Source organism: Hipposideros armiger, unplaced genomic scaffold (genome assembly GCF_001890085.2).
Source record: "Hipposideros armiger isolate ML-2016 unplaced genomic scaffold, ASM189008v1 scaffold_283, whole genome shotgun sequence".
Classification (NCBI taxonomy): Eukaryota; Metazoa; Chordata; class Mammalia; order Chiroptera; family Hipposideridae; genus Hipposideros; species Hipposideros armiger.
Genome location: NW_017731633.1, coordinates 1,093,572 through 1,121,199, shown reverse-complemented (window position 1 = coordinate 1,121,199; position 27,628 = coordinate 1,093,572). Strand labels below are relative to the sequence as shown.

The 27,628-nt window shown below is 53.4% G+C and overlaps 2 protein-coding genes across 12 annotated transcripts; one reads left to right on the top strand and one right to left on the bottom strand.

Annotated features, from left to right (window-relative positions):
• PTH2 (parathyroid hormone 2) lies at window positions 1-1,851 on the top strand. Of its 3 annotated transcripts, none has more exons than XM_019658177.1 (3): window positions 1-56; window positions 1,007-1,131; window positions 1,632-1,851. In XM_019658177.1, the coding sequence occupies exons 2-3, from the start codon at window positions 1,010-1,012 to the stop codon at window positions 1,804-1,806; spliced, it is 297 nt and encodes a 98-aa protein (XP_019513722.1). In that variant the 5' UTR covers window positions 1-56; window positions 1,007-1,009; the 3' UTR covers window positions 1,807-1,851. The 3 variants fall into 3 exon arrangements, with proteins under 3 accessions (XP_019513722.1, XP_019513720.1, XP_019513721.1); XM_019658175.1 differs by lacking the exon at window positions 1-56 and adding an exon at window positions 89-797; XM_019658176.1 differs by lacking the exon at window positions 1-56 and adding an exon at window positions 807-907.
• Window positions 1,852-2,636: 785 nt separating this feature from the next.
• On the bottom strand, window positions 2,637-27,616 carry KASH5 (KASH domain containing 5). Of its 9 annotated transcripts, none has more exons than XM_019658405.1 (20): window positions 27,575-27,616; window positions 25,254-25,391; window positions 22,066-22,170; window positions 21,485-21,671; window positions 20,941-21,005; window positions 19,580-19,640; window positions 19,165-19,326; window positions 18,484-18,601; window positions 18,096-18,146; window positions 13,378-13,455; window positions 13,033-13,089; window positions 12,692-12,751; window positions 11,904-11,968; window positions 11,653-11,740; window positions 11,259-11,399; window positions 9,413-9,471; window positions 7,697-7,739; window positions 5,888-5,952; window positions 5,688-5,807; window positions 2,637-5,586 (listed from the first exon to the last, which is right to left on the bottom strand). In XM_019658405.1, the coding sequence occupies exons 2-20, from the start codon at window positions 25,294-25,296 to the stop codon at window positions 5,445-5,447; spliced, it is 1,710 nt and encodes a 569-aa protein (XP_019513950.1). In that variant the 5' UTR covers window positions 25,297-25,391; window positions 27,575-27,616; the 3' UTR covers window positions 2,637-5,444. The 9 variants fall into 9 exon arrangements, with proteins under 9 accessions (XP_019513950.1, XP_019513953.1, XP_019513954.1 ...); XM_019658408.1 differs by having other exon boundaries at window positions 5,688-5,804; XM_019658409.1 differs by having other exon boundaries at window positions 11,259-11,381.
• Between the last annotated feature and the right edge of the window lie 12 nt (window positions 27,617-27,628).

Here is a 27,628-nt window from a genome sequence, read left to right as displayed (position 1 = left end):
CAACCTTTGTCTACCTCCCCGCTGTGTAGAGAGCACCCTTTTAAGAGCCAGTGTGGGTGAGGATTGGAGCTTATCTTCAGACACCCCCAAATTCCTCCCTGAGAAGGATTAGACACATCCACCGGGTAGCTCGGGGTTCTGTCTGTCTCTTTCCCCTCTTCGACGTCTCTGTAAGACTTCCTTGATATTTTTTGCCTGTCATTTTACCTGCTTTCACATCCCCACCACACACACTCTTTGCCTTCTCTTGCCTGTCCCTCTTTCCTATCTCACACTCTTTCTGGTTCTCTCCCTGCCTGGATTTATTTGTCTCTGGGCATCTCTTGTCCAGGCTGGCCATCCTTCCATTTCCTTCTGTCTTTCGAGAGCCTTTTCCCTCATCTCTAGCCGGCTCTGTTTGTCCATTTCTTCTTTTTCCTTTCTTTCTTCCTCTGTTGCTCCCTTTCTTCCTCTCTTTCCTTTCCTCTGTCACTCTGTCTCTGTCTTTCCCTCTCATGGTTACTTCATCTCTTTGTGTCTCTGCTTGTCTTCGTTAGTCTCTGCTCTGTGGTTTTTCCAGTGTCTCTCTTTCTCTCGGTGTGTCTCTGGCTTCTTCACTGATCGTCTCTCCGCCAGTCTCTATTTTTATCCCTCTGACACACCCCTTGTGTCCACTTCTCCGTCTGTCTGTCTCTCCCCCTCCCACTTCTCCTCAGGTCCCAGCTCCTGGTCCCAATTAGTTGGTAGCAGCCAAGGCAGCGGCGGGGCCCCCACCCCCGGCTTCTCATTACCGCTTGCGGCTCCTAATGAGCCTGGGGGTAGGCTGACCCCGCGCCCCCAGCCCCCTGGTCTGCGTCACTGCCCGCTGCGGGGGCTGTGGAAGGGATATAAGGGGGCCTCCAGCCTCGCTTCCGCAGCCCACTACGTGGTAGGGGGCCCTTCGGGCAGGCTGTCGGGGTGGGTGGACTCTGGAGTCCTGGGTTCTGGGTCAGGACAGGGTCACTGAGCCTTCCCTGTCTCTCCACAGGCGATGGAGACTCGCCAGGCGCCCAGGAACTCCCGGGTGCGGCTGCTGCTGCTCTTCTTGCTGCTTGTGCCCTGGGGCGTCCGCACTGCCTCAGGCTTCGCCCTGCCCCCCGCGGGCGTCTTCAGGTACGTGCGATGCCCAGGACTCCCAGGGATGGGTGAGGACTCAGAGAGGTGGGAAAAGACCCAAAGAGAAAGGGGAACAGAGACTCAGAGAGGGGGACAGAGACTAGGGGTGGGGAGAGATAGGGTGGATGGACTCAGCAAGAGAAAAAGATACAAAAAGATAGAGTCTGCGAAAGGCCGCGAGAGACTTGAAAGGAGTCAAAGCAGAAATGGATTCGTTCCTTGAACAACGAGTATTGGGTTCTTGGGGTGTGCCAGGCCGTGCGCTGAGCGCTGGGGGCGGACCAATGCATCAGACTCGGTCTCCGTACTCAGGGAGCTCCGAAACTGGTGAACTGAGAGACAGAGATCCACACAGAGAAAAAGAGACAGAGGGACAGAGATAGAGCCACTCCACAGATGGTGCAGGAACAGGGCTTCGAGTTAGACCACGGGGAGGACAGATGGCGGCGGGCGAGGGTCTGGACGCTTGATGACAGCGTCTCTCGGTCTCCCCACAGCCTCCGCTCCCCTGGCCGGGCCTGGATGGGTCCCGCCACCCCGCTGTCGCGGCGAAGCCTGGCGCTGGCGGACGACGCGGCCTTCCGCGAGCGCGCGCGGATGCTGGCCGCCCTCGAGCGCCGCCACTGGCTGAACTCGTACATGCACAAACTGTTGGTGCTGGACGCGCGCTGAGAGCCCGCCCCCCCCCATTAATAAAGACCCTGCTGTGCTTCCGAACTGCGCCTCCTTTCTGCGCTCCGTGTGTGTGTGTGTGTGTGTCTGGGGACGGGGGGGGGGTTGGGATTGGGGTATGACGGCGGGCCCAGCATTCGCTACTCTGGCGTCTCGCCCTTCAGTCTCCTTTTTTCTCTCCTTAAAAAAAAAAATCTTTCTCTCCATTCATTCATCTCCCACCCTCGATCTCCGCTCTACCCCTGCCCCCGCCCCAGCTCTGTCCCTCATTTCAGTCTGTGGCTCTGTCCCTCCACCTGTGTCTCTGCTCCCACCTTAACCCAAGTCTCTGTCCTCCTGTCTGGATTTCTGTCCCCATCTCTGGTTCTCTGTAACCTACCAGGTCTCTGTCCCCCTGAGTCTCTGTCCCCTTCTCTGGGTCTCGGTCATTCTTTGGGTGTCTGTCCTCCTCTCTGAGTCTCTGTACTTCTCTCTCATTCACCCTCCTGTCTTTCTGGCCCTCTGGAAATCTCCTCTCTTCTTTCTGCCTCTAAAACTCTTCCTTCCATTCTTAATCACTTTTTTTCTCTCTGCCTCTTTCGTGTCTTTTCTTTCTTCCTTTGGATCTCCGTCTCTCTTCCAGCTCTTGTTTTCTCTGAATTTCGCCGTTTCCGCTCTCTTGTCGCTTCCTGACTTCTCTCTGGGCTCAGTGGGAAGATCGGGGGCTCTGGTGTGAGATGCCGTTGAATACCAGGTGCCCCCAAACCTAGCTGTGTGGTATTGGGAAGGGCTTAACCTCTGAGCCTCCTTTTCCTCATTTGAGGATTAAACCAGATACACCATGAGAGGACTTCAGCACAACGCCCCGCACCAAGCAAAACGCTTTTATTAGAAAAGGGTTTCCCCCTCCTCTCGCAGCAGCCTGCAGCAGCTTCTTCAGAGTTTTCTAACTGCGCCTTTCCGGGGAGACCATTGGGGTAGCAAAGTGGGGCGGGAACAGAAGAGAAAGCGGACCAGGAGTCAGACTCTGGATGGCTTGGGGCGAGGGCGGGGGGATACCGGGGATACACGTGAAGCGAGGAAGCAGCCAATCAGAATCTGCCTCCCTCTCTCTGGAGGCTCGGCTAGCCCTTCAGCTCCGCCCCTCAATGGTGACTATGGCAACTCACTCCAGTGAGACGCCAATGGCTCTGAACCGCTCCCCGGGGCGCAGCTCGTGCGGACCACGCTCTGGTTGGTTCTAGAGAAGAGGGTAGAACTGGGCACGGCCGCGAGTGGGGAGAGTGCGGGACTGGCGCTTGGTGATTGGCAAGCTCTCTAACAATTTGCATTTCTGGGAGGCGGACCGCACCTTAATTGGCCCTTAGGCCGTGAGGTAAGCTTGTTTCTCGGTTATTGAAATACTGAATAATAAACAACTGTATTCCTCAAAGCCATTCAGAGTTGGCCAAATTTTACAAATAAAGAAACAAGACGCTGAAAGTCAGGAGTAATTTCCCCAAGTTGCCAGCGCTAATAAAGGTCAGAAGGATAACTGGAACCCAAATCAGTGCAACTTCTAAGTCTAGATCTTTCCACTACTCTTATGGAGAAATGGGATTAGAATGTTATGAGCAGTTATTATATGCCAGGCACTCTTCTAAACACTGTGAAGAACCTAATCCTGTTTGCCTGAGGGCCTGGTAGCTGGATCTTGGCCTGTACTCTTCTCATACTCTACTTCCTCCATAGATCTCTGCGTAGTGTTTGAGGCTTTTCACAAAAAGTTGCCTGGAATCCCTTTCCTCCCTCTCCCCAGGAAAGTTCAGCAATCCTGATAGCTTTGATGACCGTTCACAGCTAGAAACACGCAGACCCCTATTCCCAGGCCCAGAGCTCAGGGCTCCAGCCACCTCTTAGAGCTCTTTCATCCCATCCCAAATGAGCTTAGAATGTTCCCCCAAACCCACTCTTCGTGGGTTCCCAATCTTGGGAATGGCTCCCCTCTACCAGTCCCTGGGTCAGAACCAGGTGCTGTCCTTGCCACTTCCCTGTTCATCCGCCTTCACAGCCGGCCAGTCCTGGGCTCCATGGCTCCTGCTGTGCCTCGCTCCACCCTTCCCTTCTTCCCACCCACACGCCGGGCCCAGGTCAGACCTCATCCTCTCCCACCTGGACCAAAGCCCCAGCCTTCTCCCAACCTCCTGCCTTCAGCCTCACTCCTACACAGACTCAGAGGTCTCTTTCCCACCCAGAGTTGATTCTGTCCCTTCTCTGCTCACAGCCCTCTCTTGGGCACTTAGGAGTAAAGTTTAAGCTGTTCAAAACCCTTCATGGACTCTTGCCCACCTCTACCTTATATTTCACCACTCTGTAGCCTCAAATCCTTCCCCTGGCTCCAAAACTTTTTTTTTTTTTTGAATCCCAGCAACATGGTGCTGCCTATGGCTTTCCACACAGAGTCTCTTTGCCACCACCTGGTCTTCCTCTGCCTGTGACACCCTCCTCAGTCCCTGCTCACTGTAACCAACTTTACCCATCTTTCAAGACTAAACACAGATGTCACTAATCTGGGAATAAATCTCTAGCCTTCCAGGCTGCGTTAGGTGCTCTTCCTGGGCTCCCACAGAGCCTGCAGCTGCCTCTATCACTGTCTGTCCTTAAATAAGTGTGACTCTGTCCCTCCCTTATTCAAACTCTCCCAAGGAAGCTCTTGTGGTGTTGAAACTGTTGTATATCTTGACCTGGGTTTGGGTTTCATGAGTGTTTACATATGTAAAAATTCCTCCAGCTGATACTTGAGATTTGTCCATTTATCTATATGTAAGTTACACCTCAATTAAAACATAAATAACCAAAAACAAGCAACAAAACCTCCCAAAGCTCGCGTCATCCTCGGGAGGAAATCAACACCTGGCATCAGAGGGCCTGTTTCTCTACAGCTTTTTCTTCTAAGGTCTTGCAGTGGTACATAGATGGTCACTCAGTGTTTACTGAGTGAACAAATGGCACTTTGGTCCCCTTCTTGCTGGCTGTTTGCACGGCAGTGGACATCTGTGGTGTGTGCCTGGCCCACATCTCTTTCTCCCTTTTTCTGCCAGGAGAGGTGCTCAGTCTCCCAGCCTCCCTTGCAGCTAGGAATGGTTATGCCAAATAGTCCGGCCAATGAGACATACACACAGGTCTGCTGCTGGCTCTGGGAAGGCTACTGATTTTTTTTTTTAAATAAAAAAGAAGGGACACGTCCCCTTCTCCCTGCAGATATGACATATGAAGCTACAATGCTTGCCATCCCTTAAGCATGAGGGAAGGGCCAAGAGAATCACAGGGAATCACAGTATGCTGGCACTGCAGTTGTGGAAACTGAGCTGTTCTCCTCCAGGCTTGTTTTGTGAGGAAAATAAACCCCTAGTGCTTAGTCCATTACTGGGTGTGTTTTTCTACTGTTAAGAAACATAGTGGTAAGAAAAATAAATTTAAAAAAATAATAAATAAAACATAAATAAGAAACATAGTGGTCACCATGAAGACCCCATACAAGGGTGTGGACTGGAGTACAGTATCTGGGATCCCTATACTAGGCTAATCCCAAGTAGCAATGGCACAATAGGAATAACAGTAAAAAGAGCTCCGGGGAATTCAATGAACTAGACATTGCTCTGAGAGGTGGGCAGCATGGCTCACACTGGCGGGGGCTGGAGGTAGCAGAGCTGGAGGTGGGGCCAGGTGGGGGGCAGGGACTGGCCCATCAGCAGGATGGAGAGCAGCAGCAGCAGCAGCAGGCCCAGGACAGGCACCGGGATCAGCGGGTGCCAAGTGACCCTGGTGGGGTGGTGGGACAGTGATTAGGGCAGGGCCCAGAGGAGCCTATGTGCCCTGATGTCTGACCACCATCCTCCTTCTGGAGAAGCCTTGGGGCTCACCTGAGGTGCTGGGGTTGCAGCGGGCATAGGCAGAGCTGGCCCCACATGGGCCTCCTGACTGGGACCAGCTCCTTCTCCACAGGCACCAGGGCTTGCTGCAGGTCCAGCTTGGCAGGGCTGCTGGAAAGGAGGGCAAGGCAATTGCACTGGACTTTTTCCCTGCCCCCAAGTCCCCTCCCAGTCCTGGTGGGTCCCGTTACCTCTCCAGAGGACTTCCTGCGATGTCTCCAGGGGAAAGGTCTCCCAGAGGGATGGGGAATTCAGCCTGGAAGGACAAAAGAGATGACAACCTTGAGACACTGGGTCCTAGGTTGGGAGAGGCTCTCAGTTCAGCCCACTGGACAGAAGTGACCACATGGAATGGGGTGGAACACAATGAGTGGCTCCGTGCATGAGCTTCCCCGAGACATACTGCCAATTGGGGGTCCCAGCTCTTTCAGCTTCCAGTTGTGCATCCTTTGGCATGTTACCCCACCTCTCCATGCCCCACTTCCCCACCTGCCGGACAGGGACGAGGACAGTACCCACCTCACAGGGCTGAAGTGGAGACTGAGTGAATGCAGGTAAAACACAAAAAAGTGTGTGTGGGGCCGACAGAGTGGCACGATGGTTAAGAACTGGCTTGGGACGCCAGCTCTGAGCATCAGGGCCCCGGTTTGGATCCCACATGAGTGCCAGTAACACTGCCCTCTACAGCTAAGATGGTGAACAACAGCTCGACCTGGAGCTGGGCTGCCGTGACTCGCCAGCGATGGCGTAGGCTGCAGCCCTTGCTGCAGTGGGTTGCCATGGGCTACCGTGTGTGGCTGGCAGCCAGCGTGAGTGGCCAACAGCTGGTGTGAGCTGCCAAGAGCCACTGATCAGAGGCCGGCGACCGATCTGCCTCACCCAGGAAGAGCGCAATGTTAATACCAACATGGGCCAGTGAAGCGACGTCCTCCACAACTAGACTAAAGAACAAAAGGACAGCAACTTGTCTGTTCCCCTTCCCCGATTCCCCAATAAAATCTTTAAAAAAAAAAAAAGTGTGGGTGGGGGTGGGGGGGGCTCAGAACAGTGCCTGGCACATAGTGAGTGTTCAATAACTCTGTGAGCTACTCAATATGATTATTTCTACTTCCACTGGATTCTGGAAGTATCCAATGGCAATAAAAATACAATAACGAATAAAGAACAACAGGACACCAGTCCCAGCCACCACCTTCACCACCACCACCTACTGTGTGCATGCTCTGTCAGGCCTGGAGCCAAGCTCTTTATGACATGATCCTTAACCCTCATCCCCACCCTGAGAGTTAGGTCAAGACCATCACCACACCAGGTGAGGAAACCGAGGTGGGGCCCAGTCTCCGCGGAAGGGGCGTGGCGTGGCAGGAAGGAGGTGGGCTTTGGAATCAGGCTGCTCAGAGAGACCATCTTGAATGGTATGGATCATGAAGGGTCCCAGGTACCTGGAACAGAGCTAGGCACACATTTGGGCTCTCACATTCCTCAGCCGAGGACCATAGGCTCTTCGCCTCACATTTCCTTCCTTTCCTTTCCTTGCCTTGGGATTGTCACCTGCCACTTTGAGGAGCAAAGGACCTGGTGTGTGTGGTGCTGGGCAGGGGATTGGTTCTGTGATTGGTTCTGTGCCTGGAGGGCATTCTGAGGCTGGATGGGGAGGGCCGGGCCCTTCCCGTGTGTGGGTGCATGTGCGTGTGTATTTTCGCAATCCGGGGGTGTAGCCACGTCTGTGAGGCTTGTGACATGGTGGCTGCAGCCCTGTGTGTGCTTGGGGGGGGTGTCCCCTGGGAACATTCTGGCCGCCCACTGGCCTGCAGGCCTCCCCCCATAGCACCATCCGCTCTCATTAGCTATAGCGAGGGCCTTGTTATCTCTTGGCGAAACGATTTTTCTGTCTGCTCTGGAGGAGTGGGGGTGTGGGTGGGAGCTGGGGAGGGGCTGCAATGACTTCAGCCCCCTCCTGAAGTGGATGGGGGTGGGGAGGGGTGCTGGGGACTGCTTACCGTGACCTGGGTCTCCGCTTCCGCCTCCTCTCTTCTGGGCAGCCTGGGGCAACAACAATGTCACTGGAAGCATCTTTCCTTTGCTTGGCTCCCATTCACCTGCTGAGGGGCTGGGGGGAACCTTTAAAGCTGGGGTCTTAACGCAGAATGGGAACCATGGATGGACCTGGGGTCCAGACTCAAAAGAGTCGGTGACCCCAAAAAGGGTAAGAGGGTCTCTTCATCTCACCGGCTTTCTCAGCTACTAATTTTCCAGTTGATGCCTCACCCGGGAGCTGTGGCTTTGGCTCTCTCAATCCCCAAAACACCAGAGACTCAGACCCGGGCCGTGTAGACCCTGCCCCCACTACCTGCCTGCTGGGTTGCATCGTTTTCAGTGAGTCTGTCTTATTGGGTCTTTTTTCAGGATTCGGACTCCAGAATCCAATTGTGTGAGCCCTGCCTCCATCCCAAATTTCTCTTAAGGATGTAAGCCCCTGGCCTCTGCCCCTCCTAGGGTCACAGCTGCCTGAAACCCTGAAATGTCCTTTTAGGGACTCAGGCCTCAAGCTGTCCAGCCAGATGCCCCTTGGAGACCCAGGTGTCCACACCACCAGTTACCACCTTCACTGGGGCCCAGGGATCCAGCCTTCCGGCTTCAGACCCAACACCTTTGGGATACAGCTGTTTCCTCAACTAGTACTCCAAACGGCATCCAGACCCTCTCAAGGTCCAAGTCCTCACCCCTAGCCACCTTTAGGGGCCACAGGATTCACTTCCTCCCTCATTCCCAGCTTCCCAATCTATGGATCATACTGGCTCTGCCCCCCACCCCAAACCCCGGAAACTCAGATGTCTAGCCCGTGCCCCCGCTGCTGCTCAGCCTTTTTTCCCCTTCATTTCCTGGTGACTGAGGGGAGATCACAGCTCCGGAGCCCCCATCCTGCCCTATCTCAGCTTTCCCAGACAAGTCCAATTAGAGCCCGTGGCAGGCAGCCTCATTAGTTGCTGCAGCTGGGAGCCTGAAAGAGGGGAGGGGGAGAGGGAGGCACCACAGGAAACCAGATGCGCCAAGGCCAGGGCCCTGAGGAGAATGGGCCCAGGCATCTAGTGTTTTCTCTATCCTCAGAGGCCTGCACACAAGCCTCCTAACAATCACAGGGAGGGGGCTCCAAGGCATTATGCCAAATGCTCGCACCAACCCTATCACAAAGGAGCCTAGCTAGGATTTGAACCCAGGCTGTCTGATTCCAGTGGCCCACACGGTCTCCCAACTGCCAGGGTGCTCTTCAGGGGCCTAGTCTGAGTCTCATTCATCCCAGGGTTCTGTGAGAGGTGTGTTCAATGTGTGACAGTGACTGAGCTGTCCCATCTGCGTGACAACTGCTTTTTTGTTGTCTAAGGGGCTCCTATACGAATACCACTCTTGCAGAACCCCATTCAGGCATTGAGTCCCTGGGAAGCCTTCCTCCTGCGGTGGGGTCAGGTGCCGGATATCTTCCCAGAACTATCTGGGTCAGGGACTATCTCCCCCTAGACTGGGAGTTGCTGGGGGCAGGGCTGGGTCTGACTCATCCTGGTTCACAGGCCCAGGGTCGCCTCAGCATGAAAGAGGCGTGAGTGAATGAGTGACGTGTGACTCCACCAGGGCCCTTCCAGTCTTTGTACTCCATCCATCTGAGAATCAGGTGTCACCCCGGGTCAGAGGGATGGCTCTGGGAGGAGCTGGCTTCTTACCAAATCGATTGCTCCTTTCTGCCTTCGTGAGGATGCTCTAGCTCTCCCTGGAAGTTTCTCTGTGGGAAAGAAAAGGTTAGGTTTCCCAGGCTGCAACACCTCAAGAATTCACCACCTTCTTCTAAAACCTGTCCTCCTCCTCTCGGGACTCGTCCTCAGAGATAGCTCCATCATCCTGCCCAGGCACAGAAGCCAGAAACTGGACTGCTGTTCTGGGCCCCACCAAGCCCCTTTCTTCTTCAGGACCCAGGAGTCCGGATCCCCCAAACTTTTCACACTCCCACAAGCCTCCTACACTCACCTGGGCCCAAAAGGGGCTCAGCATTTCCCTTTCAAACCCTATTGTCCTCCCAGGTTCCCAGTCTTGGGATGGCCCCACCATCCTCCTCTCCCTCAGGACCCAGGTCCCTCTCTGTTTCTCCAGACACATCTCATCCTGTGGCCTCAACCACCAACTCAACACTGTTTTCTATATACTGATACATCCCTGAGCTCCAGCATTGTGCACCCACTGCCACTGAGCAGCTCACCCCTCCCCACCATGTCTCTCAGGGCCTTCCCCTCATAATATCACAAGGCAAGTTCAGCATTTTCCCCTCTTCTCCTCCCTTCCCATCACCCTGCACCCTAGTCCATCTGTCTGCAGCTTCATCTCCCCTGCCTGTTCTCTCTGCCTGTCCCATTTTCTCCATCCAAAGGCTCTGGCCTGGCTCAGGCATCCTCCCCCCACTCTGGAAAATTGTCTCAGCCTCCTCCCTGGCTTCACAGCCTCTAGTCAGTCCCCATGTGGACCCAGAGGGATCTTTTTACATCTAGATCTGACCCTGCCCATCCCTGCTCTCAGCCCTCCTGTGGCTTGATGGAGAAAAGGACAATCTTTTAGCTTGATTGACAGGGAATTCCTTTCATGATCTGGCCCCAGCTTCATCTCTCACTAGTCATCCCAGCTGCCCTCTACTCCCCAAGCATATTATGTGGTTTCGTGCCCCTGTGGCCTTGCACGTACTGCTCCCACTGCCGGGAAGGCTGCTTTTTCCTCACATCACTTAATTTCTCTTTCTTTCTTCAAAATAAACTTGTGTCAGTTTCCCTGTAATAGTTCTTCCAATCTCCCACCTGACACAGGTACCCGCTTCTCTGGGCTCCCACGGGGCCCACTCCCCCACTTCTAGCTTCTCTCAACCCAGGGAAACAGTGAGCAGAGAAATGAGTTTTTCCTCATTTCTCTGATGAGTGAACAGCTTTGAAGCAGTATAGATTTCAAGACAATGCAGAGATGTTTACAAAGCTGTTAGCAATGTTTTCTTTAAAAATATTCTTCTGACACTAATAGATTAAAATCTCACTTTTTAGTTGTGGATGTTAAAGATGAGTTGTCTCAGTTATTTCAAATGATGTTGTAATATTATTGTTCAGGTGATTATAAAAGTCATAAAAATATGGCTATTGTTGAGTTCAAGATTTCATAGTAGGTTTGCTAAGCTTTTCTTAAAGGTGCCTTGTATTCAAAGGTAAATGCTTAATGTATCTTCATGGTGTCAGGAAGAACAATTCACTTCCCACTGTAGTACTGTTTTAAATAAGGTAATTTCTGACAATGTTTTCTAAACAACCACCACCCCAAAGGAATTTGTGTGTCTGCTTTCTTCACTTTCGTCTACCACACTAGCAGGTCAGTCCCTAATGGCAGGCATGGTGTCCTGTCTGGCTTGAGCTCCGTGTCCAGTAATCAGCAGACCCTCAATCAACATGTGCCTACTGGATGAGGAACAGTGAGGCATACGAAGTCCTGGGGCCCTTTCCCAGCTGTGGACTCCAGTGATCTCAGAGCCCTTCCTGTGCTCACCTGTTCCTCAGGTGGGGCTTCAGGTAGAAACTCAGCTTCCTCCTTGCTCTCATTGATGCCCTCCTCCCACTGCCACACCCCACACAGAGGGCTGGAGAGATCGGCAGCTGCCACTTCTTGTTTCTGGGAGACAAGTTGTTTCTGAGGTCAGGGAGGGCCAGATTAAGGCAGAAGACAGGTCAGACATGGGCTGAGGTATGGGGATGGGAGGGGGAAGGGAGCTCGTGTGAGGGTGGACTGGGGTGGAGGCAGGCCCCAGGAAGAGTTTGGTGCCAGGACCTAGGATTGGGTTAGGAATGAGGTTAAGGACAGGTGGTCCTGGGGGGAAACAGGGTAGGGTGCGTCAGAATTGCAGCTGGCGATGGGTTGGGGTTTTCGAGGGAGCCAGGCCCACCTGCCGAATGGCCTGTATCTCCACGCCCAGTGATGGGGGCAGCAGCTTGGTCCTGCCCACTCTTCTTGCCTGAGCCCCTTCCGGTATCCTGGCCACACAGTCAGGAGGGGGGAAGCTGTCTCTGTGCCAGCCTCCCACCTGTCAGTCGGCCTATGCTGGGGTTGCTGTCCTGCCCACCTTGGAGCTGGAGGCTGCGGGTCCCTGCCCTTGGGCTCCCCTCCTGCCTCCTCCACCCTCGATATTCCACTCACTCATCTGGCCCCTCATGGGTCTGACTCAGCTGCTCCTCCAGGTGTGAGATTTCCAGCCTCAGTTCCTGCAAAGGAAGGAGTGTGTGTGTGTGGGGGGGCACCTGGCTCTCCATTCTTCCCCATCCCCCACCCCTGGGCTTCTCTTCCAAGGTCAATTCCACTCCTCTGACTTCTTTGGGCTCCTCCAGACACATATTGCCAAGGGATATGGGGAAGAAAGCAGTGACAGAAACTTAGGAGGCCAAAGAGAGACAGAGAGCAGGAAGAACCCAGAATGTAAACTACCAGCCAGGGAAATTTAAAAATGAAGGCAGAGATAGAGACACATGTGAGACACAACAGACACAGACTTGCAGAGAGACAAGAGACACATGAGGTGCAAGAGACTCATTAAGACCAGGGACAGAGAAAGGAGTCTCCCTGGGAGACAGACTAGATCCAGTGAAGGGCTGAGACAAGAACCTAAATGAGCCAGGCAGAGACAAAGAGAGATAAGGAGGGGAGATGCAGTGAGAAGAGACAGACCCACAGAGAATAAAAGTGAATGGAAAACAGAGATCCACAGAATGAGAGAAAAAGAAACAGAGAAAAAGTGAAAAGGCAGAGGGAGATGGAAAGAGGAGGAGAGACACACAAACAGTGGAGATACAAGAAGTGAGATGAGGCGAGTTGGGAAAAGACTTACAGAGACAGAAAGAGGCAGTAAATATTGGAGATGGCAAAAGAGAAGTGAGGAGAGCAAGGCCAGGCAGGGAGCCACCAAGGGTGGGCAAGGGCAGCTGGGTTACCTGGATTGTTGTTCTGTACTCTTCCAAGGTCTTGACCAGACTCTCCACGTGGCAAGTGCGCTGGGAAAGCCCAAAGCCGACTGAGCCTGGGCCCAGCCCCACAGACACTGAGGCTGGGGAGGGCAGGGCGAGCTTGGGGGAAGGGCTGAGGGACAGCACTGGGTTTCTAGATCCTGCAGGGTCATGCTAGGACCTCAGGAGAACCCTCTGACTTCTCTGGGCTGCTTGCTTATCCAAGGATGAGAGCCAGGCAGGACTTCCCTTTCCAGATTCGGGGCAGGAGACAACGGGCAAGTGCACAAGGAAGCAAATGTCACTCCTCCCTTCCCCAGCCCTCTCACCTCAGAGAGGTCGGCGTCACGTTGGCAAATGAGGCGTTCACACTCATAGAGTTGCAGCTGCCAAGGAAGGAGCCTGTCCATCTGTCCTGCCTCCCGGGACCCACCTCAGCCCTGCCCCGCCCTGGGTCTGCCAACTCCTGAGCCCCTTTCCTCAACCTCCCTTGATGTCTCTGAACACTAGCTATACAAAGAAGGATTTCAGCCAAGCTGCCTGGCAGCCCTGGAACCCTGAAGGCTTGATGGAAGTCCCTGGCTCTCACCAGGCTTCAGCGGCTAAAAGTGGAGGTTGCAAACATGGCCCCAGGGGCGTTGGGAAGTTGTCAAGGGACTAGGGAGGGGTGGCACCTTCAAAGCATCCTTCTCTGTGGCCAGCTCCTCAGTCCTCCTCTTCACTCCATCCCGCTCAGCCAGTAACTTCCCATTCTAGAAGGAAGAACGGCCGGTCATGTTCACTGCAGCAAACGGCAATGCTAATACTCATAGCTGACATTTGCTGACACATGATGTGCATCACGTCTCATGCTAAGTAAGCACTTTATGTGTTTTAGCCCATGTAATCCCTCCAGCCATCCTATGGAACCTCAGCTTTGATGTCTGTGTGCATCAGTAGGTCCCCCATCTGTAGAAATGGCGATAAGATAGGACCTACTTTATGGGGTTGCTGTGAGGATTAAACAAGTTACTAGTAATTGCTAACACTTACTGAGCACCTCGCATGTGTTAACTCATTTCTTATTCCCTATTTTATTTTTTCCTTTTTAAAGGGAATCTTTATTTTTCCTCTTTATAAAAGTGATGCATGCTTGTTATCTTATCCCCTAATTTAAAATAAAGGCACAGAAAGGTTGAATAATTTGCCCCAGGTCATACAGGTGGTGATTCAGGCAAATATATATTAATGAACACAAAACATTTAGAACAGTGCCTGATATTTGCCAAACATTTGCCAAATGTTATATTAAAAAATATTTTTAAAACTTTGGATTATGAGTTTTTTAACAGAGAAGTAAAAATAACAGTATAACAAACCCCCATTACCTGTCACCCAGCTTCAATAATTATATAGTTTCCCCCTTTTGTTTCTTCTCTATCCTCTATTTTTTTTGTTTTGTTTGTGTTTAACCAGGTTATTTTAAAGCAAATCTTAGACATCATGTTATTTCACCTGTATCTACTCCAGCATTTTCATCTCCTACTTGAGGACCTTTCCTTTAGCAAAACCACAATACCATAATCACCCTTAACAAAACTAATAATAATTTCTTAGTATCATCTCACACCCAATTTGTTTTCTTTTCTTTTTTTCAATTTTGGTTTCACAAATGTCTTTTCACATTTAGTTTGTTTAAATGAGGCTCTAAACAGGTCTACAGACTTTGGGTTGAAACGTCTCATTTCTTTTTTATCTGACAGTGATCCACCACCTCCCAACTTGGCACTTTTGGGGGCCCTTCTTTTGTGGAAGAAACCAGGTTATTTATCCTGTAGAACTGGTACATTTGGATTTGGTTTATTGCGTTTTCCTTCCTGCGGTGACATTCACCATGTTCTTGAATCCTCATTACTTCCTGTAAGCTGGTGGGTAGATCCAGGGCCTTGTCCAGAATCTTGTTCAACTTTTTGGTGGGCAGATTTCACAGATGCTGCTATACATGTCTCACTGTGCCATTCGGGAAGAGTGTCATGTCTGGCTGTCTTAACAATGATTTTACTGTCATCATCCCCAGTTTTACAGTGGAATTTGAGCAGAGAGGTTAAGAAACTTGGTCAAGGTCACAGGGTAAGTGGACTCACGCCCAAATCTGATACCAAATCCTGCAATAACCACCATACTCTCCTCAGAGCCAGATGCAGCCCTGGGTGAGAATGGGGAGCCAGCTCCATCCCTCACTTCAGGTAGCTCATCACTAGAGGTGGAGACCAACACGGAGGCTGATGGTAATGCGTGAGGCGGGCTCAAATGAGGACTAGACCTGTGGGAGCCCAGGTGAGGGGCTTCCTCAGGAGGCCAGGGCTGAGTCCTCAAGGGTGAGGAGCATTATGGGGGGAGGGAACAAGGAGGCTGGGAGAGCACAGTGAGCAGGCCAGCCACAAAATGGGATCTGAGAATAAAATGGTCCAAATTCCAGTGTACAGTTTCTGGGCACCAAAAACCTAGCAAGTTGCACTGTTTCTATGTGAGGCAGTATGGGGAAAAGCATTTTGGGGCATGGAGGCAGTCGACTTCCCTCGCCACACCTCTCCTCCTGGTGTCCCTGGGGATACTAAGGCCTGCTCCTTCTTTCCAGCCCGGCTTGGTTCCAAGTCCTCCATTAGCTGCCCTCCATCCCTCTGTCTCAGCGGGCCTGGACTGCCAGGTGAAGGGCAGAGAAAGGACAAGCCAGGAATGCTGTGTCAACATCTGTCCACCTGGTCGGGATTTGCAGGCTGGAACCCAGGCTACTCGGCAGGGAACCTGGTTACTCAGCTGCTCCTGCCTTCTTCTGCAGTAACCTGAGCCCGCTCTGTAGGTTCTCCCTAAGAAAGCTGAGTGTCTGAGTGTCCCTTACTCCAGCATTATTCTACTGTAACTTGAGAACTCGATCTATAGATGCTCTGTAGGCAGCTGCCAGTGAGGGGAAAAGGTGGAGGGGAGGAATCCAAGAATAGCTCCAGTTATCGAGCGCCTAGGGTGTCCCAGGCACTGCTCAAGGCACTTGACCTGCCAGCAGGCCTTCTGGGCTGGGAGGAGGCATAGACCACCGGCTGCCATTCACCCTGCTCATTATTCCTTCTTTTGCTTTCGCTGGGGGGTCCTCTCTCTACTTGGGCAGGTAGGTCCCAGCCTCAGCCCTGAGGGTGTGAATCAAGATGGAAATATCGGAAAATTCAGATCAGGCTGGTTAGCTAACCCAGCAGTCATTTTCTTCCCCTCCAGAGACTGAGGATGTTCTCCTAGCCTCCCTTGCAGCTGGTGGTGTCATGTGGTCCATTTTGGGCCAGTAAGATGTAAGAGGTCTTCTGTGTGGGGGTGGAGTGGGGTGCTCCCAGAAAAGCTGTTCTTTTTGATGAAGACAGAGCCATGAGAGGAGCATTTGCTGGGCCCTCTTGCCCCTTTGTCCTGCTTTGAATGAGAATGAGGTCAGGAGCTGTTGCAGCCACCTGTACGCAGGAGGCCACAGTCAGACAAACAAGCCAAAGTGCCACTGAACCAACCCAGAGACCTTCCAAACCTCTTGTTAAAGAAATGCGTGTTCTTCAGACCGAAGCCATCAGTTCTTTGGTGTCCTCTTCCTTGGAGCTGAAAGTATTCCGGACCCATCCGTGGCTGTGCTACCCATGCCAGGAAGTTGATTGGCTATAATCATTTGCCATTTTGACCAGTGAGATATAAGAGGGAGGTTCTGTTATGAGGCTTCAGGGAAAGTTTATCCTTGCTCTTAAAAAGAGAAGTTCTGGAAGAAATAGTCACCTCCTGTCTGTACCTCATGCTTTATAATGTGGCAGCCATCCTGTGGCAGATTCCCATAGCCCCAAGGGAGGGAATTTTCATGGAAGAGCCAGAGGACAATAGTGGCAAACCTTTGGGTTTAAATGTAAAATCCCATAATGCAGATGTAGGACAAAGATTTGGGGAGATCAGGCAGGTCCAGTATCATTGCCTAGATTGGGCAGAGAGCCTTAGGGTTGGGGGAGGGCTGTAGGGAAGTAAAAGGAGAGGGCAACAGAGAGAAAATGGTCCCTGAGCCATCCCAAGCCTCGGGTTAGCTGTGAGGGGAGGTGAGGATGGATGTACTTGAGCCACGGAACCCCTGGGACATCTGGGAATCTGAGAGAGACATTTCCCATGCCAGTCGCAGAATGTGCAAGGCTTGCGAATAATAGAATAGAATAAAGATGGTCGTGTGAGAAGGTGAGGTAGAGAGGGTCCAGTGAGGACCCTGTAGCCACAAAGAGTCACAAGAAAGGAACTAAACCTCTTCTGTGCTCCTAGAAGGGTGTGGACGTGGCTGAGAGAGAACCCCAGTGACCTTCATGGGTTGTGGGGTCCAGACAAGCGCCACCACCAGCGGATGCAGCGAGGACTGTACGTCCAGAGACCAGAAGGCAATGCCAGCCTCCCCGTGGATGCCAGCGTGCAGTGGTGACTAAGGCCAAGGACCAGATGGGCCACCAAACATCAATCTTGTGACCAGCCGAGAGAACAGATGTTGAGTGAGGACCGCTGCCTCCTGGAACACTGTGTTGCATGAGTCTCCAGATGCCACCTTGTGGGGTGACGGTGATGTATTTCATCATCAACTGAGGACTGTTAGTTTCCACCTAAAAGGACTGAGTGGACCCAGAATTGACTCAGATGATGTTTTCTGTTTCAGATGGAATGGAGCTTGAATCAGACAGTGAGGTTGAACTGGGCTTGTTTATATTATGTTCTGGGCCCTGGGCTAAAAGCTGTCATTTAATTCCTACAACAGCCCTGCTGAACAGATACCCTTCTCCCTCTTTCTTAGAGAATAAAACGAAGGCTTGGGAAGGAGCAGTCACATGTCTAAAGGTTGCTTGTCACGTTAAGTGGCAGAGATGGGAGTTAAATTCAGGGCTGACTTTAAGGCCTGTGTTCTTCCGACCATGAAAAACACACTAACATATGAACAGCACTAGCTAACTTTTAGTGACTACTTCCCACGGGTCCTGCCTTCTGCCTAAGGCTCTACAAACATCCTTTCATTTAAATCTCATAGAAACCAATGAGGAGATTCTATTAGTTTGCCCATTTTTACAGGTGAGGACACTGAGGCACAGAGAGGGGACGGACTGACTTTGACCCATGCTTATGTAGGCGGCTTAGCGTGAACCCAGGCAGCCCCCCGGTGCCCCACACGCTTACCAACCATGGCAGTTCTCACATGCAGCGATGTGACCTTCAGGGACATTCACACATTATTGGGATTCTGGGGTCTCGCTCACCAGGCTGAAGGGTGTTTGGTTACAGGCTGCTGGGGGTGTTTGGGGCTGCAGGGGGTAGGGTGGGAAGATCCTAAGGACTGGGGAAGGAGTGAGGTGGGTGCTGGGCATCAGCTCACCTCCTCCTGCAGAATCTTCATCTCAGCCACCAGGTGCTGCTGCTCCTTTTCCTAAGTGAGCCCAGAGAGAGGACAAAGGTTTCTTTTCCGGACTCCTTGCTCCCATGTTGCCCTTCTCCCACCCCTGGGAACATAACTCGGGCCTGGATCCCTGAGGAGCTGGGCTGGGGGAATGGGTCTGGGGAGCCCTGATGGCTCTTGCTGTCCCCTTTGTCACGAGAGAGATGGCAAGTAGATCTGGCCTCCAAGTCTGAAGTGAGCAGTCCTGAAGTGAGGGAGGAAGGCCAGGGTGACCTCTGCTCCTTCCCACTCCAGTCAGGCTCTGCTGCTCAGACTCCAAGAAAGGGAAAGGAAAAGGGTACCTTCGTGCCCCTTGCCCAGAACCTACTGTCTGCCGGGCCTGGGCCAGAAGGTTGCGATTCTGTTCCTCCAGGCTCTTGGCCAGGCTCTTCAGGTCCTCCAGCTCCTCATCCACAGCCTTGGCAAACTGCAGGGCCTGCTGGGTACTGAGTGGGGGCAGGGGCAGGTGGGCCACAAGAGAAACGAAGAGAGAAACCACACAGATAGATTCTCTCAGAAAGACAGAAGCAGCAGAGAAATCCCAGACAGAGACCCAGAGATAGAAGGAGACAGAGGCCAGAGAGAGGGAGCCAGAGACTCAGAAAAAATGGGGGGAAAAAAACGAGTACCGGGGAACAAGTTTCTACCTAAAAGGCTAAGGGGGTGGGACAGAGACCTTGAGTGTGAGAGACTAAAACGGAAACCAGGACAGACATGAGGAAGAAGACAGAGCACAGGGAAAGGAATAGGCCGCTGACCTGGAGAACCAGAGAGAGAAGAATAGAGAAGTCTGAACCCTAGAGGCTGAGACACAAGAACCAGGGAGACACAAAAGAGAAAGATAAAAGATAGAAAGGAAAAGAAGAAAAGGACATGTGCAGGATCACAGACACAGAACAGGAGTCGCAGAGAAAGGGAGCAGAGAGTGAGGCTGGGGCTGTGGTCAGGAGGGACCCAGGGGCACAGGAGGGACCCAGGGGCACAGGAGTGTCGCTGTGGGCTGGCCCACCTGCGAAGCTGCTTGCGCAGGGCCGAGATCTCCTCCCCGAGACGTGCGGACCCCTCCTCGGCAGTCTCCACGCTGCGCTGCAGCTTGGCATTCTCCCCAACCAGCCTGCGGTTACTGAGCTCCAGGTCCTCCAGGCTGCTCAGCAAGTCAGCTGTGGTGGGCCTGGGGACAGGAAGGGCCAAGGTCACTACCCACTGCCCTGTCCTCCTTTCCCAAGTGAGGGTAGGCGGTGAGGGTGGTGAGGCCATAGGGCTCTTGTGGAGAAAGAGGAACAAGAGAGAGGCTGCCCTGCTCTCTTTGAGCTATTAGCACAGTCCCTGTCCCTCACCCACTCCCCGAAGGACCCCAAACCCTGGCCAGGCCCTGGGCAGGCTGGAGGGCACGGGAAGGGGGAGGGGGACCCAAGGATAGGTACAGCTCAGGTCTGGGGTCTTCGCCTCCAAAGCTCTCCAGGTTGGCTGGCTCCTCTTGGCATCCTGGAGGGAGACAGACAGAGGGTATTAGGCTCCCCGGTGACCTTAGATGTCGGGGTGCCCCAGGATGCAGGGCTTGGTCGTTCTCTGGCCTCCACCCTCACATTTGTACTGGGTGCTCCTGTCTCCTCCCAGGGCTGCAATTATGCACACCATTGAAAAGGCCTCTTGTCCATCAGTACCTTGAGCTTAGGCTGGATCCCCGATAGCCCAGTAATTTCCACGCCCAACACTGGGCAACACCTCAACTGCCCCCAAAACTTGTTCTTCCTCCAAGTTTCCCTCCCACCCACCACCTGGGTCCCTCACTTCTCCTCACCCCCACAGTCTACCAGAGCCCAGGCCCTATCCCCCACCTCCCTGACTCTCTGCTCCACCCTCCTGTCCCCAAGCCCCATCCTGGCTCAGGCTTTGCTCTCTCCCACTGGACCCTCATCACAGCCTCCTCTTGGTCTTCGGCCTCTCGCTCCTGTCTCCTGTCCGGATTCCCCACCCAGAGGGGGTCTTTCCCTACCCAGAACTTACCTGCCTCTCCCCTACTCACAGCCCTCCCCTGGCCCCCAAGCTCGACTAGAGGCGGTTCAATGTCAAGAAAGCTCTATTTTATTTGCTTTTGGTTTGTGTTTGTAAGGCTGGAGAAATATAACACAAACACTTGTTTATGGAGCACCTCCTGTGTGTGAGGTCCTTGGGATACAATGGTGAGCAAATCAACTAACCAAATATCAGGGCAGGTAACTAATCAGATAATTAGATTTCTGAAGAAAAGGAATACAGGTCTGTGTGTGAGTGTGTGGAGAGCAAGGGACCTTAGGCTGCGGCATCGCAGCACCGCCTCCCGCCCCCGCCCCAGGGCTTCCCAAGTGTTAAGTATGAAAGGGAGGTTGTGGAAAGTTGAGGCTGGGAAAAGAGCCTGAACTGAGACCCAGGCGGGCAGGTGGGTGGCCTATTCAAGGAAGAGCCACAGGCCAGGGGGACTGGAGTGAAGGAACTAGATAGAGAGTAGCGGAGAGCCTGCTGGATGATGACGACGATAAGAGGTGGGCGGGGCCTCGTAGGGCTCTATAATAGGGCTAGTGTTAGGAGGGGGTGTTGGAAACAACCTGCGAGGAATGAAACCCCCAAAGCTTAGGAAAGATTGAGAGGCAGTCATGGAAGCGCCTAGAAAGCCAAACTCACAGCTCCAGGCTAGAGCAAAGGTCCCTGGGGTCCCACTCTATCCCCTGCTCTGCTGCTGGATGGGAAGTCTCCCCACTGTCTGACCCTGGGCCTGCCTGCTTCATTCTATATATAGCAATCTCACCAGATGGCAGTTGCTGGGAGGTCAGGGTCCCCTCGAAGGCGGTCTCCTCTTCCAGCTCTAATCCTCTATATCAAAGGGATGAGGCTCAGAGCCCCCTGCAGCCACCCCTGAACCCTGATCAGTCACTGGCAGGGGGGTTGAGAGTGGCCGGAGGAGGGGCCAGATTAGGTGAGAGCAAGCACCGTAGGGAGGAAGGTGAGGCCAGATGGCAAGCGCTTGAGACCAGATGGAAAAGCAGGAGGGGCAGGACTGGGATTGGAGAAGGGATGTGGAGGGGCCACTGTCAGTCCCCCATCATCCCCCTTCTCCTCCTTGCAGCCCCTTTTATTTCTGCCTCCCAGACCCCCTTCACCTCCCCATCCAAGGCACTTTGTCCTCAGACCCTCCCCCCTCCCCCAACCCCATCTCTTTCCTTTTTCTCTCCTCAGCCTCCTTCCAACCAAAGGAGGCTCCTGTGCCCAAAGGGTGCTGGCTGCAGTAAACAGGTATGAGGTTAGATCGTAAGAAAAACTTCCCAGGGGAGGGTGGAGGTGCGGGGACCCACCCATCCAGCTGACAGGCAGCGATCCAGTCCCGCATGACGACCAGGAAGGTGTCCAAGTCCACGGTGGCCTGAGGACCCTCTCCATTGGGGTCCAGCTTGCAGGCCAATGTTTGGAGGCGTGCATCCTGGGGGCCCCGTCCTGTCATTGCCTCCAGGTAGGCTAGTACATGGGTCACAGCCACAAAGCCTGGGGACAGAGAATGTTGTGAAGTCTGGGTCAAGTGTGGGGTGGAGCCCAGTCACACCTACCTCAGAGTGTGGACCAAAGGGGACCAGCTATGCCCCACCAGGCCCAGAGTAGCTGCCCTCCATCCCCCTCCCAGGTCCCAAAGCCCCACCCGGCATCTTCCATTAATGTCCCCCAAGTATTCCTCCCCTCACTGTCCTCGCCTAAAAGGCCTCCATCCCCTTATCCACTTCCTTCCTGAAGCCACAATCACTCACTTGTCCAGCAGGACGGCCAAGAAAGGGCCTTAACCCATCCCTCTGTCTATGGCTCCCCAGTTCCCAATCTATGCTCCTTATTATTCCTTGTGTCTCTCATGCCCAGTGCTCCCCACACCCCGTCCTGCCCCTCCCACCTGTCCTTTGGGGGTCACAGGCTTCGAACGTGGAGTTGAGTATTTGCTCCTCTAAGCTGAGCAGTGTCCCCAGGCTCCCCTCCTCCGGCTGGTCACAGAGGTAAACTGAGGAGACAAAAGGGCCAGTTCAGCCACCCGGAAGAGGCAGATGAGGAGAGAAGAGGACTGACCTGGGCTCCTGCAAGGGAGGGAATTCATTTAGGTCTGCCTGGAGTTGGGGTTAGAGGGGAACAGCAGGAAGCTTCGGATGGGGGTAGCAATGCGAGGGTCTTTGAGTCATCTCCCCACCCCTCACCCTCCACCCTGGAGATGTGGGCACCATCTTTCAGGCCAGGAAGTGCCCCCTGCTGTCTAATCCTTTGTGTCCAATTGGCTCAGGAGCCTGATAAAAAGAATGAACAATCACTCTTTCCTCTTCTCTTCCCCTGCCTCTCAGGCTCAGTTCTGAGCGAGACAGAGGCAGGGGAGGGCCAAGAAGAGAGGATTCTGGGAGGAGCTTAGGGTGAAGCGGGGGCCCAGGAGAGCCAGGAACAATCCGATAACCTGAAGCGCAGGCAGGCTGGATCGATTCTGCCTGCTGCATCTCCGGTCGGCTAGCCTGCCTGGGGGCCCGATATCTCTCCACTCCCCTTCCCTGATTCACAAAGCTGGTGTCATGGGAGCCCAAGGCCAGGGGCCCCAGTTGAGGGGGAATAGGGTTATCCAGGCAGGGTGGGCAGTGGGGGAGCCATTAGGAGCTTGGAGCCCAGCTGCACGACTGTGGGCAAGTTGCTTCTCTTTTTGGAGCCTCAGTTTCCCCACCAGTAAAATGGGGGTGGGTAGAGTGACCTCCCCCCTGAGGGCTGGGTTACGTCTGTGTATGTGAAGAGCCTACACACACACACACACACACACAGAGTGAATGTCCCAGGGTCTGCTTGTCCACTGCTGTATCCACAGTGCCCGCATAAAATAGGCACTCAATAAATACTCCAGGATATAGGAGGAGATCCTCTACCCCAGGAGCCACTAGGACAGCCTAGACTATTTCCCAGAGTTGGAAGTGACCTTTAAGGTTCCCTGGACAGCTGGATATAGCAGCCAGCTAAGCACAGGCTTCAGGGTCTGGCAGACTCAGGGGACAACCCGGGCAAGAGACTCAGCCTCTCTGAGCCTCAGTTTCTTCCTCTGGAAAATGGGGGTGGTGTTCCCTCCATTTTAGAGAAATGAGACAAAATCTGAAAAGGCCCTGGCAGAGGGCCTGACACATGGTGGGAGCTCAGTAATAAAATCAAACATTTATTTTCTCGGCATGTACTCGGGCCTCTTCTGAGCGTTTTGCATGGACAATGGTGGCTGCTATTATCAGCCCCACTTTACAGATAAGGAGACTCAGGCACAGAGAAGTTAGAAACTTGCCCAAGGTCACCTGTTCAACATATGAGTGCCCTTTCTCATCCCTTTACCTCTTCGAGGGTTCTTTGCAGTGAGCTCAAATTTGACTCCCTCAGGTTTGAACCCATGCTCCTTGGGAAGGACAGCAGGAACCCACCGTTATGGGAGATGCCAGGGCCCCCATACTCTCGTTTCTTCCTCTCACCGTATTCCCCATGCAATGGAGGACCAAGGCCCAGCAAGGTTACTTGCCCAGGGCTGCTCAGCCAGGGGTAGCAAGCCAGCCACCTCAGGACTGTCTGGCTCCAGATACACATGTGTCTATGGTCCCTTCCCAGAGCCCTGCAGGAGGATGTGACTACGCTTCTCTTCTGTTCTCCTTCCTTCATTCCTTCCTCAGTGTTTCTCCCTCTCTCTGTGTTCTGTCCCTGCCCTTCTCTAGTTTTTTCTCTGGCTCTTGCCGTCTATCTTCTTTCCCATCTCTCTCCCCACTGTGTCCTGCCCCTCTGTCTCCATGTCCCTTGCCCCCATTTTCTTCTGTCTCCATCTCTGTGTTTCTCGTCCCGTATCTCAGCGACTCTCCATTCCCCGAGCCTTGTCTCTCCTTCCACTGCTATCTCTGTCTCTTCCCACCCTCCCCTTCCTGTTTCCATCCCTCCTGGGTGTGTCCCTCCCTTTCCTTCAGAGCCTCCGCAAACTGGCTCAGCCCTTGCCCACAGGTTCCTCGGGGCCCGCACGCCCTCTGCTGGTGCCTGTGAAGTTTCAATGTTGGTCACTCCGTCAGAAAGCCCTCAGTTGGTTCCTGCACCCAGGTGTCTGCCTCATATCCTCCTACCTGGAAAGTCTCCTGAGGCCAGAGTCCAGGCCTGGGGTTCTGACAAAAGACACAGGTTCTGCTGCTGGATTCTGGGAGCCTCTAGGAAAGGGGTCCTGCCTCTCCCAGGGACTGGAAGCCTCCTCCCCCATCATCACACTGGGCTCCTCACTTAGCAGATGAGTTTCAGCATCTTCCTCCAGAAGCAGCTTTCACACCCACTTGATTTGCATCTAGCCAATCATTCAAGGACAGAAACCAAGTTCCTACTACATGCCAGGCACTGTTCTAGGGTAGCGCTAACCAGCAGGGCAGCCACTTAATTAACCACATGCGGTTCCTGAGCACGTGAACTGTGGCGAGTGTGAATTGAGGTGCACTATTAGTGTAAAGCACACACCAGATCTTGAAGACTTAGTATGAAAAAGGAGAATATCTCCAACACATGTTTATACTGATTATATGCTGAAAATATACTACCTTGGATGTATTAGGTTAAATAAAATCTATTATTGCCATACATTTTGCCTGTTTCTGTTTTCTTTTAAAGGTGTCTACTAACAAAATTTAAAATTACATATACAGCTCGTGTGTTGAACAGTGTTGCTCTGGGAACTGGAAATACCAGAGTAAAGAAATACCTGCCTGGTGGAGCTCCTGAACAGACATACAAACCAGTGTCAGTGCTATGAAGAGAAGTAAAGCAGGAAAGAGGAGAGAGTGACAGGGCAGCTGTGTTATGGAAAAAATAGATCTGAATGAAGACAGGGTGAGCTTGTGGGTCATTGGGAAAGGGTGCTCCAGGCAGGGGACACAGCATGCAAAGGCTTCTGCTCTGGGACAAGGGGTTCAGACAGAAACACAGCAGGCTCCCTCCCTCGTACCCCCAACCAAGGCGGAGCCTCAGCTACCCCAAGCCACTTCTCCCGTCACAGCCTGGCACCTCTTCACCCACTGCTCCTTCATCCTCCCACGGGCAAACAGGGGCCCAGCCACCTACTTTTTGCAGCAGGGCTGCCTTCCAGGCTCTCTGGCAGGTCCATGGGCCACCCTCCTCACTCCGCAGCTACTGGCGATGCTAACAGCCTCCCTCTATCACTGGAAAGGATCAAAAAGGGACCAGCTGCCTTGAGAGCTCCTGGGAGGACAAACAGGGGATTGACCTCCTCAGACCAGCCACCCCAAGTTGAGGACCCACCCTGCCCCACCTGTGCCCCAGGCCACTCTGGGTTCTCAGAACCTGTTTGCCCACCCATGCCTCCATCACAGCAGCTCTGGTTCAGACCTGTTTAATGGATTGGAGATGTGGGCTGGGAAAAGGGGGACTGGAGGAGTGAGTGGCATAGATCAAAGGGGGCCTAGTGGATGGGGGTCACTGCCTCCTCTCCGCCCCTTCTCCCCACAGCTTGTCAAGTCCCCAGCCCTGTCCCTCCTCCCCAATGACTCTACCCTGTCCCCTCCTCTCTTTCCCTAGGGCCCTGGCTCAGGCCTTGTCCTCTTCCCCTGGGCCCTCATTCCAGCCTTCTCTCTGGCCTCCTAGCCTCATCTCCCACTTCAGTCCATCCCCACAGGGCCCTAGAGCTGACCTGCCCCTCCCCTGTTCAACACTCTTCCATGGCTCCCTAGCATCCCAGGGACAAAGCCTTGGCCCTGGACCTGGCAAAGGCCCTGCATGGCCTGGCCCCACCTGCCTCCCTACCCCAAATCATACTTGCTGCACCAGTGACTCTGAGCTGTGTGCTGTACCCCAAGCCAGGCTCCCTATTCCCACCTCTGTTTGTCTGGGACACCCTACTTGCCAGTCCTTCCTGTCTCAGCTCACATGTCCCCTCCTCTGGGAAACGTTTCTGAACATTTGTCTCTGGGTTTCCGCACTGCCTTGGACTACTGATAATCCTTGTCATATCAGCCTGTTATTTGGAACTGTTGGCCTCCCGCATGAGTTTGAGCCCATTTCTCCCGTTTGCAGCCTTCCCATAGCTCCCTAGTGCCCTCAGGACTAAGTCTTAGCTCCTCTGGCTAGTGTGGCACAGGGCGGTCCCTGCAACTCCTTTTTTTGGTCACTTTTCTCTCCACTGGCTGACCTCCAGGTCCCTCACCCTCATCACGACCATGGGAGTTTAGCATCTTCCCGTGGTCCTCCCAGACCCAGACCATACAACATACACCATTTCCACCGGTGGCCCCTGCCTTGGCCCACAGTTCCCTGGGGAGGCTTCCTGAGTCCTTGGAGCAGTTGGGGACTCCCTCCTCTGTGCCCCAACAATGCCCTGTCCTGCCTCCATTATAACCAGGTTGACCATAAGACTTCTTGCCCCAACTCCAGGACGTTTTCAAGAGTGAAAGGGGTGCTACTTAATAATGACGCTGGACAATAGTGCCCATGGTGCTGAACTGAGTACACTGGGTGGGGCATTCGGTCAACACAGGGTTGTCTGGGACCTGTCCCACCTGCTCAGCCCTCCTTTCCTCACCAAGTACTCCCCACACCCTGCTCTCCCTGGCACCAGAGGGGGTCCACAGCTGTGGAGTGCACACTTCTTGGCGACTTTTAGAACATTCTAGCAAAAGTGGTCTTTGAAAGGAGACCCTTCCAGGGTTTGGACAACGCTGGGGGGGTGGTGTGCAGAAGGGGGTGGATGGCCATGGGGCCTGAGTGGGGAAGGGTCACTTTGAGGGTGCTGAGAGGCACTGGGAGCTTCTGACAGGGTTTAGGGGACAAACTCCTGGTAAGGGACTAAGAGATGCTCTAGTCAATCTCAGGGGCCTCTGATGGGGAGGACCCAGGCAGGATTTCTGGGGATTTTTAAGAGGGTCTGGATTTAGGGGGTCTCTGGAAGGGGTCTCTGACTGGTGTTCAAGAAGGTGTCCCACTGGATCGCTGAGTTTCTGGATTTCTGGGGAATCTGACTTTATTTTGGGGGCTGTCTGACTAAATTTCAGAGGTCTCAGATATTTGAGAAGAGAAAATCTAACAGAATTTTTGTGAGTTTCACAAGATTTCTGGGAATCTGTCAGGACTTGCGGGATCTGATAGGATTTGGGGAGGGAGAGTAATGGGATTTCAGGGGTTTGTGACAGGCTCTGAGGGAGAAGGCTGAGGGAATTTCTAGAAGGTTCTGACAAAATTTCGAGGGTCATATAAGATCTCCTGATGGCTTCCTCTCAGTATTTCTGAGGGGATTTAGTCAGGATTTCCGGACTTTTAACGAGACCCCCTGATACTGGGGACTCTCCCCTACAACTTAGGGGCTTTGCGAGGGTTCCGGGAGGGGCTCTGACAGGGCTAACCTGGGGAACCTCGCTACAGCCAGAGCGCACCTGAGGCCGAGGGCCACGAACGACGAAAGGCGGTTGCCGGAGTGGAGGGGAAAA

Excerpts from the sequence above, each read along its gene's own strand:
- KASH5 (XM_019658405.1), bottom strand. The coding sequence starts at position 25,296 with ATGGACCTGCCAGAGAGCCTGGAAGGCAGCCCTGCTGCAAAAA. Across the intron at positions 19,327-19,579 it reads GAAGACCCCAGACCTGAGCT|GCCCACCACAGCTGACTTGC; the intron begins GTACCTATCCTT and ends TCCTGTCCCCAG. Across the intron at positions 11,969-12,691 it reads AGTACAGAACAACAATCCAG|GAACTGAGGCTGGAAATCTC; the intron begins GTAACCCAGCTG and ends CTTCCTTTGCAG.
- PTH2 (XM_019658175.1), top strand. Across the intron at positions 1,132-1,631 it reads CCCCCCGCGGGCGTCTTCAG|CCTCCGCTCCCCTGGCCGGG; the intron begins GTACGTGCGATG and ends GTCTCCCCACAG.